The sequence below is a fragment of the Myotis yumanensis genome, unplaced genomic scaffold, assembly GCF_028538775.1.
Source record: "Myotis yumanensis isolate MYYU_CA2020_CCGP unplaced genomic scaffold, mMyoYum1.0.hap1 SCAF_3, whole genome shotgun sequence".
Lineage (NCBI taxonomy): Eukaryota > Metazoa > Chordata > Mammalia > Chiroptera > Vespertilionidae > Myotis > Myotis yumanensis.
This window is the reverse complement of record NW_027223754.1, coordinates 137796987-137811817: the sequence shown is the minus strand read 5'-3', so window position 1 is coordinate 137811817 and position 14831 is coordinate 137796987. Positions and strand designations below refer to the sequence as shown.

At 35.5% G+C, this 14831-nt stretch overlaps 2 protein-coding genes across 2 annotated transcripts in view; both read left to right on the top strand.

Moving 5' to 3' along the window:
* The window catches only part of LOC139006340 (tenascin-like), a 39130-nt gene extending 35812 nt beyond the window's left edge, over nucleotides 1-3318 (top strand). Inside the window, exons 9-10 of the mRNA XM_070408763.1 lie at nucleotides 2148-2308; nucleotides 3109-3318. Coding sequence (XP_070264864.1) covers nucleotides 2148-2308; nucleotides 3109-3318 — 371 coding nt within the window. The remainder of the gene's footprint in view (nucleotides 1-2147; nucleotides 2309-3108) is intronic.
* Nucleotides 3319-3865: 547 nt separating this feature from the next.
* Nucleotides 3866-14831, top strand: part of PTPRQ (protein tyrosine phosphatase receptor type Q) — a 213317-nt gene continuing 202351 nt past the window's right edge. Inside the window, exons 1-2 of the mRNA XM_070409661.1 lie at nucleotides 3866-4057; nucleotides 10097-10166. Of these exons, the coding sequence (XP_070265762.1) occupies nucleotides 3965-4057; nucleotides 10097-10166 (163 nt within the window). The 5' untranslated portion in view covers nucleotides 3866-3964. The remainder of the gene's footprint in view (nucleotides 4058-10096; nucleotides 10167-14831) is intronic.

Genomic DNA, 14831 nt, shown 5'->3' with positions numbered 1-14831 from the left:
GACTTTTTGTCTATGTTAATGTGGGCTGACTAGCAGAATCAAGCTCTTTTCTCTCAAGCATCAGAATACCAAGGACATAAGTCTGTGTGCACAATGATCCAGGAAAAATGCCAGCACCTATGAACAACAAAGGAATTGTACCCCTCACAAACTGGGTATTTCCCTGATCTTTTATCTTGGGCTTATAATAATTCTAATTTTTTATTAATGAGAGAGAGAGAGAGAGAGGAGAGAGAGAGAAATCGATCCATTGCTTCCCGCTCATGCCCTAATTGGGATCAAACCCAATACCCAAGTATGTGCCCTGACCCGGAATCAAACCCACCACCTTTTGGTGCAAGGGACGACACTCCAGCCAACTGAGCCACACAGGCCAGGACTACAATATTTCTAAAGAGTTATTACAAAAAACTCTAGTGCTCACTCTGTGGGCAATTTGGAGATGCCTAGAGAATGTATCTTTGAAAATGTTGTGGTGCAAGTGAATTAATTCATATCAGTTTCAGATGCTAGGGAAGCATTATAAGCATTAAAAGAACTTTCAAAGGGGATAAAAAATAATTCTAAAAGTATCTCCCTCCCACCTCCCCCCCAAAGAGAAATTGACTTGTTAAGATTTCTATTTTATGCAATGTGCCATTATCAGTTTTGTTAGGAAAAGTACATTTAAAAATTATATTCATTCAAATGATCTGGGGCGGGGGATTCAAGAATTTATTAAGTCATACATGCAAACATACTGCTAACCGCATTAGCAAAGATCAATGTAAAAACACTCCACAAGTCTGCAAATGTCAATTTAAAAAATGTTGTTCTAGTGGTTGAAAGGTCCAATTTGTGTTCTTGCCAGTGGGTAAGCTATACAGAGCGTCGTTAGCACAAGCACAAGGTCACAACCTCCCACCCAAAGGAACATGGTTAGAGCAACAGGAAGCGTGTCCACACAGGGAGGCGGAGGGGCCAGCCGCGGCCAAGGTACAGTGCTGGGGTCTGGCAAGACAGTGGTGGTAAGAAGGCTCGTAGTTTAAGAATATCTAAAATACTTAAAAACTAGAGATGCAACACGTGATTTTTACATCTAGTTTCTAGAAAACTAAGGAAAGCACTTATTAGCTTTGAATAAAAGAACGTGAAAACAGGAATGCACTTTGACTAACCTACAGAAAAACTAATGCATTATCAAGAAAGATTTTATACAAGGAGGCATATTGCTCATTGAGAAGGAGGTCTATAAGAAAAGCACTAAGTTAGCAACTATGGGAATGACCAGTTCCAAGATGAATTAAATGCCCAATTGTGGGAGGGATTACAGGTTTAAGAAAAAGTGGGGGGCGGATAAAATGGTAAGTGGAATTCAATTATTAATTCCAGACTCCTTTCTTCAGGAAATAGTGTTAAATTGGATGTGTATCGGGTATGTTTTTCACATGCTTGTCCTCATAAATTCTCTCCCTCCCCTATATTGTTTGTCTGAAATCTGCACTAGAGATAAAGCGGAATGAAAAAATGAGTCATTGGCAACCAATCAGCAGAACTTAATGTCCAAAACTCCCTTCAAGGAGGTACAGGCAGCATAAGAAAAATTTTGAAAACAGAGGAAGCAAAGATAGAAAATAGCTAGGACAGTGAGACTAGGTTAAAAACTATCATATTTCCTCTCCCATCTGAAAACTTAGCTCTCCTTTAAAAAGAAACACCTAACTAAGTATTTATCAGAATTTGTAACCCTTTACAAATTTTGCCAGGTTGTGGTTATACATTTTTTCCAATTGTCTTCTATTTGGTAAATATCCAGATAATTGGATAGATAGTTTGTACTTACTTTGCTATAAAATGATTCAATTTTTCTATTACAACCAAGCTTTAAAAAACAATCGGGTCCACCAACAGATTTTAGTAAGAAAAAAAAAATCCCAGAGACAGATAACCTAAGTCGATATGCTATTTCTGATCATTCTACTTAAAAATTAGTTATTGTTAAAGGTATGATATACATACCTTCGCATGGCTAGACATAATTTAAAGGGCTCCAGGCTTTCTAACAATGTGATTAGTTTGAAACTTGACCCCTAGCCTATTGATTTTCATTTTTTTCTTTGAAGCTTGCGGTGAATAACCATTTGAAAACTCTAATTTTTCAATACCAGAGCCGGAAAAGCCCGAGAAACTTAAAGCCTTCAATATCTCCGCACATTCCTTTTCTCTGCGCTGGAGCCTGCCCTCCGGCCACGCGGAAGGGTTTCATGTGGATCTGGTTCCTGACAGTGGCTTTGTTGCTATCAAAGATCTTGGAGGCGGAGAGTATCAGGTGTGGTTTTCATTATCACACTTGCCGAGCCAACTTGTATTTATATTTGGTCCTAGTAGGAAAGTTCTTTATGAAACTCATTCAGCATGAAAACATCCTCCTTTGAGAGTTTTTCAAAGCACAAGTTGAAGACAGAAACACTGTTGGCGAATTGAGGAGTGTAAGTTTCAGCATCAGTGGACTGTTACCTTAGCGAAGTCTATACTTTTTTTTTTTTTAAGTCTACCCTGAACCTACAGCCAGCCATCCAAGGGTTCATGAATAGTTTAACAAAGAAAGGGCAGAGCTATTGAGTAATCCAGGCTCATTAATTGTGTACTTGCCAGGAGGATCTGTCTTTAAATCATTAATGCATGCAACATTTCTCTCTAGAGCCATCAATGTGATTCCACTGCCTGAAAAATGTAATAACGATGGATATTCTTATCCTATTTTTTTTAGTTTTTATTGGAACTTCAGAGACACAGGTATTTCATACACACTCATAAAAATGAGGGCTGAGCAATGGGCTATAGATTTAAGACTCTTAAATAGTTGTTTCTTGTGACAATGAACCAGCATAGATGGAAATACAGATTTAGTGTTCTATAATGCAGTATGTTTTGTAAGTTTTGTGTGTGAATAGTTGTGTGATAGAACACACTTATATTTTACAATACTATGAAACTTGTGATATTTTAAACAGTGCAGAGTTATGCAGTAAAGTTGCTTTATTGTTCTGACTGTGATAGATTCATTATTTTAGCTTTCTTGCTTTCCAGGAAGAGTTTTATTGCAATTGTTTGTTTTTGGTGTTCTAGGTTGATGTTTCCAATGCTGTTCCTGGCACTAGGTACGATGTAACAATCTCTTCAATTTCTGCTACAACATACAGCTCACCTGTTAGTAGAACAGTGACAACGAACGTAACAAGTGAGTATGTGCTTCTATTTGGATCCAGTATAAATCTATTGGATGGAAACACTTATGTTAGCAATATGGGCTTTATATGCATGAAAGCAGTTTGGTAATTAAAGCAAAATGGAAACTTAAGAAAGTGATCTGTTTAGGACCTTCATTTTACTGGTTCTTTAGTGTCCTTTTCTTTCAAAGACTAAAGGTAACTATTCTATACCTGTTCATGAAACGGATCAGAGACTGTTACTGGTAATATTTAAATAATAAAGAGCCTGAAAATAAACTCACTGTACTTGCTAAGAAAGAATTATTCAGTTTTTAAGACTATTTCTTATTTTCTCAGTTTTGTGTGTAAGACTGTACAAGTAATTTTCTTTGGAAAATAATCTGGCATCCAAAGTATATTTGGCATGTAGTATTTAGTAGCATTCCATTTTTTACATTCTTATAACAGAATGTTTTTGGTATTTCCCAAAGTACTTAGTCTTTTTATTTTTCTCTTGGTTCTAGGGAGGATACATTCACATTTAAGAGACTATTCATCTTCACAAGTGTACATTTGCAAATACTTTTCTTCCCTATGACTGTGAACATACAGTAATTTAACATGATTTTGCTTTAATAGAACCAGGGCCTCCAGTCTTCCTAGCAGGAGAAAGAGTTGGTTCTGCTGGGATTCTTCTGTCTTGGAATACACCCCCTAATCCAAATGGAAGGATTATCTCTTATGTTGTGAAGTATAAGGAAGTTTGTCCATGGATGCAGACAGCATATACACAAGTTAGAGCAAAGCCAGACAGCCTGGAAGTTCTTCTTACTAATCTTAATCCTGGAACAACATATGAAATCAAGGTAATTTTTTTTAACAATTACTTAGTATTAAAATATATCCCTCTATTTTAAAGGTGAAGGAGCTTTTCCCATCTGGTCAAGCCTTTACAGCTGCACAGAAGTGCCTGAGGAATGATAATTTGAATCATGACCTCAGTGCCCGTCAGGGCTTTTAAAACAAACAAACGTTATAATCCTCATTCATTTTTATGTGCATTTATGTAATTTATCTATTTTTAAAAGCATTGGCTTAGTGATTTTTTCAAAGAATAAATTAAGTTTAAAATACATAATTTAGGGTTTAGAAGTGAAAATGTTCTACTTTTTTAATTAAAATCAAAGTTAGCTTTTTTATTTTTCTTTGAACCCTGTTGTATTTGTATGTCTGTTATTGAAATTTTGGGTAATGGAATGGAAGTTACTCATGAGCCAGTTTTTCAAGGAACCATGAATTCAAATCAGCTCCATTCACCAATATTTCCTGATAATTTACTGGGTATTTGTGCTAATAAAAATGGTTAATCCTTTACAACATTTAATATGCAAAATTTAACATCTTATTTGAAAATGAAATAAAGAAGAACCTATGAAAAACTATCCTAAATTGGTTAGGCCAGATGAAAATTTTTACAATTAAGAGATATCTGTGATATTTCTAGAGAGGTAGTAAAGAATACAGATGTTTTCTTGTTCTTCTGTACTTTCAACATAACATCAAATGTTCTTTGATTGTTGTAGGTAATTGAATGTTGAGAAAAAACCTGTTAGAGCTGTATAAATATGTGATTGGACATAACTGGGGTGACCTTCTAGAATGGTTAGAAATGATGGAGAGATTTTGCCTGGAGGGTTTTTCCTACTGGAATTTTGCCTATTTGGGAAATAAAAAAACAACAAGAACTGGAGAGCATATACCAAAATTGGAGATCTCACAAATGAGAAAAGTAAAAACAAACTTTTACTGATACAGGTGTCAAAATTAAACATTTGTGATGGCAATTTTATTTCAGAAAAGTGGGTTAAAGAATGGGAAACCTTTTCCTAACTGCATCTGAAAATGACATACTACAGATATTTTCTATAAACAGGTGCATATTCAGATTAATTTATGTGAAAATATCCTGTTGAAGGTGATAAGTAGAGATTATATTTTAATGTGATATGAGAAGCTACTTAGCCAACTTAGCTCTGCTTAGATCTATTTTTATGGAGTTTGAGTTTTTATTCCTTTGAATTCTCTTATTCTTTTCATCCCACACTTTATAAATCATTATTGAGTCCTTTAACACTGTGGAGATAAATGTTAGCCATTGCAGAATTCCAAAAGGTATTTGGCATATTACATTTGATATCTTCAAAATGTAGGTATTAAATCTATATGATAATGGAAAAATCCTGTTAAGTATATCACATGTGCTATTTCATTTAGTCCTCAGAACAATCCTAGGACATACATACGTTATTATTGCCATTTTAAAGAAAAGGGAAATGTGACTTAGCACAGTTAAGTTAATTGACCAAACCTACTTATCTGGGAATTGGCAGAGGTGCACTTGAAACCAAGATTGTCTGACTCGGGTGTGGCATTCGGAAGGCCTTGAGTCTTGCTCCCTTTTCATGACACTTTCTCTGCCTGTTCTATTTGAGGAGCTATCCAAGTCAAAAAGAACTGTTTCTTCTCTGAAATTCTAGAATCCTTAGTCTAAATGATTAATTAGATCTGCTTATTTTAAAAAGTGTTTTCCTGAGTGTTTATTTGCCTGATTAAATTGTAAACTCTAAAGCCAGATACCATAGCTATGGTCTTGTATTTGTTACAGAAATAATTGTAGATCTTGCATAGAGTGACTATAGTGGAAAGAGGTTGAACTTTAAAAATAAGCCAAATTTTAGCTGGATTTTGGTTCTGTTACTTATGCCTGTATGACTTCAGGCAAGTTATCTGACCTCTCTCAACTAGTTTTCTCATCTATAAATTGTTGACAATAATGCCTCATGTTTTGATTATGTGGCTAAAATGAGATTTGTAAAATTGTTTGAAGATTTCCTGGTACATAGAAGTTGCACTTTATTTTTTATTTTTTTTATTATCATAACAATTTATTAGCAAATGAAATAACACATATAGGATCTTATGTAGTAAACATCATGAACATATCCTTCCAGAGAAAAAGAATCTGCTATTAACCAACTCCCCCTCTCCTACAATAGGCTGCAATCATCAATAACTCATTCTCATTCCATAGAGTAGAGGTGGGGAAGCTTTACTCTGCCAAGGGCCATTTGGATATTTATAACATCATTTGTAGGCCCTACAAAATTGCCAACTTAAAAATTAGCCTGCCATATTTAATTAATTCACCCTTAATGTTTTGGCAGGGCCAGATCAAATGATTTCACAGGCCTTATATGGCCCTTGGGCTGGACATTCCTCCCACTGCCATAGAGGGTTAAGCATGATTTATGTGTAATTGTGTAATAGCATCAAGGCACTTGCTTTAATTAAAAAAGATATATGTGGTATAAAACATATTCCTAAAAGTCATTGGCCTTGAATAATTGAAAATAAAGGCAGTATACTTTTTTAGTGAAGTGACAAGACTCAGAATTTGAGTTAACTCATTATCACCCTGTTATTGTCTTAATTTGTGTATAAAATTGCAAGGAGACAAAAGGTAGAACTTTATAAAGATTGATTTGTTCACACTAATTTTTGAGAAATCATGGCAGCATCAGAATTCAAACAGTAATTTCACAACTGATTTGAGTTAAAGATAACAGCTGTTTCACTCCAAGTATTATCTTACTATTTAGGGATGGAGAATGTGGCAGGGGAAGAGAACTTCTTAAAATAAGTTTATTAAAACTGAAGTTAAAAATCTTTTCTGGCTTAAGTTGCTTGTCTGTTTGACAACTGAAAAACCTTCAGGTAGAAATTTAGTCACTGGTATTTTGTAGTAAGATTATGATTATTTGGCCTTTTTCAGAGTTATAATTCAAGTCCAAAGAAAGGTTATATGCCTGGTTCCAGTGTAGACTTACAAACATACTATCTCCAGTAAAGGCATTTGCTGTCATTATTCCAGTTTTCATAATTCAATATATCTTTCCTATTTTACATCACTAAGAGGAAAATAAAATACATACCAAACCCCCTACAATCTAATATAATGCTTATTTAACATGTTTACTTTAAAATTTAAAGTGCAAAAACCTTTTTAAAAAATAATTCTTGTCAAGATAAAAATTGCCTTATAAAAATAAATCTCCACCACTCACACACCCAAATTCTCCATTCCTAGTTACTAATATATTTTTAAAAAAAAAACAAAAATGTATCTTTAAGTTACAGTATTTCAATAGAATTTTACTTTAATAATAGGTTATGATAACAAACCAGCTGGTATATTATTTTGGCCTGTTCCATTATAGCTTTCATTCTTGTTATTAGCACTCAAATAAATGATTCCATTTATGATTATCTAAAACCTTTCTACCAGCGCTCTCCTCTTGGGAGCATGCCTGAGCCTTGTCCTTCCTCCCTCTCCCCACCAGGCGGTTACCTTTGCCTTTCTTTCTCCTGAGCTCCAAGGGCCCTTCTTTTGCTTCTGCAACATGTTTCCTGAGCCCAGGCAGCCCCGCTGGCTCATTTCTATTACCTCTGTAACTTTCTAAATAAACTTAATCTGAAACAAACACATACAAAATCTTTATTTAAAAAAAAAAGCCAAATTACTACAGAGCCTAAAAGCTTTCTAGATTCAATTTCCTCCTTTTGCAGTTTTTAAGCCCAGTTTCAAATAAGGCATCATTATAACAGATAAAGAAAACATTGGGGGGTGGGAGGGAGCGAGAGAGAGAAACATTAAAGAACAGAAAAATTAAGCAAAGTCTAAATCCTATTGATTGAGTGTTTACTATGTCACTGTGGAATCATTCCCTGAATAGACGGAGGCAGCCCTGCCTCCTTCTTTGTCTCAGTTGCCTGCCTCCTGCTAAGACCTCTGACCAGACTCAGTTCAGCTCCTCCATAAAGCACCTCCAAGTGCCACTGTGTGTCACTGAGTTACCACATGGCTCGCCTACTGGATTTAGTATCAGAGTCCCAGCTCCCAGCACAGAACCCTAGAGTTCTGCATAGATCTTCAGGAAGTGTTTGAGGAATTATCTATATTGATGCAAAAAGAACCTATAGTTCATCTATACCACTACATAGAGGAAAATAATTCATTAAAAACTTTAATAAGGCTCACAGACCTTGAATTTATCATTACAACTCCTAGATTCAACATTAAGTTCCCAAGAAATTCACTGCAGCCCTTTTCTAAGAGCAGAGCTAACACCCAGACAAATTACTAAGAGAACACAATATACATTTAAAGACCACCATTTACCATACTGTAAATTTAGCGACAAATTTGGCTTCAAAGTCTACTATTGTTTAGAAGCTAAGTCAGTCTACCCAAATCTTGTTTTCCTTTGGTCCTAATGAGAAATTTTTAAAAGTAATTGTCAACTAGACATCTGTCCATTTTACTGCCATCAGAGGCACAGATAGTACTATAGTCACTAGTGCTCCACAGTAGGTCAACCTGGGCTTATGTCCAATGCTGGCTACTGCATGCTCCTCAACTCTCTCATCTTTGGTGAATCTGTGCCCCTCTCTTTCTAGAAACAGAACCCAGTTTTGACCTTGCTCTCAAATTAAGGTGTGGCTTCTAATCCTGACCTCCCTACTATTGTGTGGGGTTAACCAGGGATTGGATCCTATTCAACTGAATGCCTCTGTTTTCTCCCTTATTTAGTCAGAGGTGGTCTTTTCAATGATCTTTTCCTTTCACCCCTCTCCTGAATGTCAATCCTTAGTCTCTCTGTGCCTGGGTACCTTCTACTCCTCTTATTGTAGCAAATTTAAAAATAAATAAGGTTGTAAAGTTTTAACCATTAAGTATGTACACAATACATTTCAATTAAATGACCATTTTAAGATATTCAGAATTTTGTACGTTTGTCAATAAGCAATGAGAAAATGTTCATTTAGACACTGAAGTCTAGAGTAAGCAAGATATTTTTGTATCAATAAAACTTGTAAAATATCGCATAGTGAACTGAAAATCCAAGGCTTTGAGCAAGAAAGCAAAGGAAATGAAAACATTAGTTTTACGAGTGAGTTAAGCTTTGGTTTCATGTTTGATTTCTTTAAATACCAGCCAAAAATGTTTAAGACATGTATGTATAGGCCAAACTCTACCCAAGCAGAAAGGGTAAGATATAAATCCTTGAGAAATCTTAAATGATTTTACAACTAGTTACCAAAAGCAGAATCTCGTTTGTCTGAGTGGAAGAGGTACTAATCAGAGCACAATTCAAGACTTTGCTAAATGCACAAAGCTCCAGAATTGTTCATATCCACATATGAAGAGGAAGGTTAGGTAAAGGTTAAATTCTGTTACTCCATTTTGCTAAGGAGTTTTTCAAATATTTTGGACTTTTTTTTTTCTTTTTTCGCTGTGCTAGTGTTTGCTAAATTATAGAGTTGTCTTAAACATGTACTCTGCTCTGTCAGGCAGCATTAGACATCTTTAATGGTCTGGATTCAAACCTAGCTTGGGGGAGGAAGGCAAGAAGGATTAAAAACAAATGATTAACCTACAGAAAAGAATGCACAGACGCTTCCAAAGGAACATCAATAATTAATTTGTACATGTTTTAGTGAAAACAAAGCTAATGCTTACTGAATGTACTTCTATTTCAGAAAGACTATCAATAGAAGTTACACTTTAAATGGTTATTGTTAGCATAGGCTATAAAACTTGATTATTAATTTTTCCATTTAGAATATGAGAAATTTGTTGAATCAAACTATGCTGTAAATACATCCTTAGGGGGAATGGAAATATGGACAAACTCTGTATATGCCTTACACTTTGGGTGTATTGTAAGGATGAGAGAAAAAGTGTCTTTATCATTTGCCAAATAATAAGTCAAAGTTTTATTATTTCAGATTCTGTTTAATTAGAGAGCAAAACCCTGGAACATAATTATTTCAATCTCCTCTAGGTGGCTGCTGAAAACAGTGCTGGCATTGGAGTGTTTAGTGACCCATTTCTCTTCCAAACAGCAGAAAGTGGTAATTTTCCTAAAGCATTTTTTCTACGTTAACTTAGTTATGAGTTTTTGTTACTTAATTTGTTGCCAAAATGAATAAAATTTTCAATAGTATGACCATTTAATTATTTTAGAGTCTTCTTAGTTAATTTATTCATTAAAGTATATATTGTCATTTCTGATTATAAAAGCAGTGTTATCTTAACAAACTAAAAAAAAAACCCCACAAAAATAAAAAACATGAAATGAAAATTATTCATCGCCCTGTTTTAAAAAATATCCTGTTATTATTTTGGTACATTTGTGGCTGGTTTTCCTCTCCTCTCCTCTCCTTATATATTTCTATATAACTGCATATAATGAAAGTGTCATTTATGCACATTTATATCTTGCATATTTCTGTTAACATCATCATAAACATTTATATGACATTAAATTTTTAGAAATATGGATTTTAACAGTTATAATATTATCCATAACATATAGTCATTACCAAACCAATTTAAAGACACCTCTATTGTTCTAGTGGCAGAGAAGAAAAATCTTGAAGTCATTATTGATTCTAACAGTATACTCTACCAGCAAATCCCGCCAGTACTACATCAAAATGTTATCTTGAATCTCGCTCCTATTGCTAATCACTGTAATCTATGATCTGTTCTTGCATGAACAATTGAAAGTCCTCTTTCTGATTTTCTTGTTTCCAATTTACCTGCCTATAGTTTACTTTCTTTACAAGAGCTATATCATCTTTTGAAACATAAGCCAGACTGTATTACTTCTCTCTTCTTAACATGGCTTCTATATCATTCAGAACAAGACCCTAAATCAGCGGTTCTCAACCTGTGGGTCGCGACCCCTTTGGGGGTCGAACGACCCTTTCACAGGGGTCACCTTCTAGGGGTGGGCAAACTTTTTGACTCGAGGGCCACAATGGGTTCTTAAACTGGACCGGAGGGCCGGAACAAAAGCATGGATGGAGTGTTTGTGTGAACTAATATAAATTCAAAGTAAACATCATTACATAAAAGGGTACGGTCTTTTTTTTTTTTTAGTTTTATTCATTTCAAACGGGCCGGATCCGGCCCGCGGGCCGTAGTTTGCCCACGGCTGCCTTAGACCATCGGAAAACAAATATTTTCAATGGTCTTAGGAACCGAGACACCGCTCCTCTATCTGTATCCAGACAGGACCGCCCACATGCAGATATGCCCACATACAAGTATCCGGCATGTTAAAGGGTCGCGGCATTAGGAAGGTTGAGAACCACTGCCTAAATTCTTCCCATGGCCTACAGAGCTCTGTATGCTCTTTCCTCCCTCAGATTTCATTCTCCCCTCCTCCATCTACTCCAGCCACACTGATATTTTTGAACTTTATGTATTCCATACTTCTGCTAACTGACATAGTTTCTAGAGATATTAACTCTCTCGGCAAAGTATGATTGAGAGAAACTAGGGAAACTCGAAGATGTAGTGAAAATAATCTTGGAATTGGTGTTTCATTGTTTCTCATATGCTGTGTGTTCTTGGTCAAATTGCATAATTACACAATCCTGCTTGCTATATATTTCCTTTTTTTTTTTGGTAACTGTAAAGAGGTATAAATGTAATGTAAATATAAATGTAATCCAATCAGTGATCTCCAGTTTCCCCACCAAACCCCTTTTATTATTTATGCTACATAGAGCCGACATTTAAGGAACATTTCTGTGCATTTATTATTGTTTAATCAGAAGTAATTTCTTTCCCCATGAATAAAAGTACTGTTAAGAAGCGTGTACAAGTTAACCAGTTATGCTATATTGAGTTAATGTTCCATCCAATTAGCACAAAAGCCCAACTTTTTAACTTCCACGGAGCATTATTTCAGGTAAACATAATTTATTTTGACTTTACAATATAAAAAATATCTCTTGCACCTTCATTCCCAACTTAGTGGATCCTTAAAAGTGCAGGAAAATACTTTTAAAAGCCTCTGTATTGAATTTATATAGTTGTTTTCTGGCTCAATAAATGTGTGTTTTGTGTAGTGTACACTTCGAAAAATTGTAGGTACTTTCACACACTTGTGTACTTACGCATGCCACTGGTCTAGCTATAGCCTCAAAGTGTTGGAAGATGCTTATCTGAAAGATGAGATGACCTTGTAAACAGAATTTTTTGGTACTTCAGTATCAAATCTTTCTACTTAGATCATGATGGATATATTAACCTATAAAAATCAAAATAATGGGATTTTTATGCATAAAAATTCAGAAGTAGAAATTAGACTATTTCAAATAGAAAAAGACCTGCCAATTCAAAGAGCTAGAATTAGTCTTCAGACACTATGAAGTCACAAAAGGAAAACACACATATATTTTATTGAGATAAAGTTTAATTTAAAGCAAGTTAATAAAAAAAAAAACTCTTTCTCGCTAAATGTTGTCTAAGTGATGGAATTATGTAATTGATTTTAAAATCTATTTAATGTTTTGGGTCAACTTTTATCTTAATATTCTGAAATCATGCTTTGGAATTTAATAAAAATTTGGTACCTTATAAATTCAAATTTCTCTACACTTGAGTAGTTCTCTATGACTGTTATTAAGGCCCATTTGGAAATGTGTCAGCTTGTCTGACACACTTGTTAATTTTACACACATATATACACATATGTGTGTGTGTACATATATCAGGAATACTTATAAAAATTTGTATAGTTTACACAAATAAGAAATTTAAAGGGATGATTAAGATTCATGAAGAGAGTAAATTGATGGTTACCAGAGAGTTTGGGGATATGGGAATAAGATTGATGTTGTTTTAAGTACACACTTGTTGCTCTGGCCAGTGTTGCCCAGGGTGTCCCAGATTCAATTCCTGGTCAAGGGTATGTACCTGGGTTGTATGTTTGATGCCCAACCTAGTCAGGGCATCTGTAGGAGGCAACCAATCGCTGTTTCTCTCTCACATAGGATGTTTCTTTCTCTCTCTCTCTCTCCTTCCCTTCTACTCTCTAAAAATCCATGGAAAATATGTCACTGGGTGAGGATTAACAAAACACTTAAATAAAGTACACACTTGTAATGAGTAGTAAATAAGCCATAAAGATGTCATGTATAGTATAATGAATATAGACAACAATGTGGTACAATAACCATGCAATTTGATAGAGTGCTAACTATCACTGACAGCAATCATACTACAATGTATAAATATACCAAGTTAACACTATGTGTACCTTAAATTTACACTATGTTATATGTCAAATATATTCACTTTTTAAAAAGATATGTTTTAATTCTTATAAACCCATATTATATATTTAACAGTCTTTCCTTTTGCATTATTATATTTTATCCACTAAAAAGAAATGTAAGTGTTCAGTCTTTAGTATCATATAGTAATTACTAGAGGCCCGATGCACGGATTCGTGCACTGGTGGGGTCCCTCGGCCTCGACTGTGGGGATCGGGCTGAAACCAGCCCTTCAACATCCCCTGAGGGGTCCTGGATTGAGAGAGGATGGTTCTTGGGTGACAAACCCTAGAATTTGGCTCCCTCCTCTCAGGTTCTGGGTGCATCACCTGAGAACTGCCACTGCCAAGTGACCGCAGCTCAGCAGCTCCTGCATTGATCGTCTGCCCCCTGGTGGTCAGTGCGCATCATAGCTACTGACCAGTCGGCTTGATCGCTTAGGTTTTTATATATATAGACTAGAGGCCCGATGCACAAAATTTGTGCAAGGTCCTTGACCTCGGCCCCCGCCTGCCACCACTGTGTCTGGGGGCCTCTGCCACCTTTGCTGCAGCCCCTGCCCACTGTAGGCTCTGTCCAGAAGGAAGGATGTCTGGTCTAATTAGCATATTATGCTTTTATTATTATAGATTAGAGGCCTAGTGCACAAAATTCTGCACGAAGGGGGTGGCCCTCAGCCCGGCCTGAACCCTCTCCAATCTGGGACCCCTGGGGAGATGTCCGACTGCTGGTCATCCTCTCGCAATCTGGGACCGCTGGCCCTTAACTGCTCATCTGCCTGCCAGCCTGATCTCACTAACTGCTCTCCCCTGCCAGCCTGATAGCCCCTAATCACCTCTGCCTTGGCCCCACCACCATGGCTTTGTCCAGAAGGACATCCAGAAGGTCCTTTGGAAGATGTCCAGTCTAATTAGCATATTACCCTTTTATTAGTATAGATATTATCTTTATTATTCATTAGATTTAATTAAATCCATTGATCAGTTTCCCTTGGAGACAAAAAATTTCCATCCATCATTTCATCTATTATTAATGATTAATCATCCCCCCAAATTGATTTATTTTGTTTTCTGTTAAAATGCAGCTGTCCTTACGTTTCTTTATACTGTTTGTCATATAATTCACATACAGCCTCTCTCCAAGGCCAAACTTTTTTTTATAATTTTTGTGGCTTTCATTTATAAATCTATTTTGTCATTCTTTTCTACAACGTGCACCTAAATTCTGTTATTAGGTTTCTTAATACTAGGCACTGCTATCACTTATAATGTTTTATCCCAAATGTCTTATTTTGTTTTTATTTCTTTCAATAGTGACTTGTCATGTTTGTTCAGTATTCTGAAGAAACTTGATTATTTACTTTGTCAGTTTCGTATAATTTTCCTTGAAATTAATGGGCATAATTTTCTTTCATTCTGTCCTTATGTTTGTCTCATTCCAATTAAA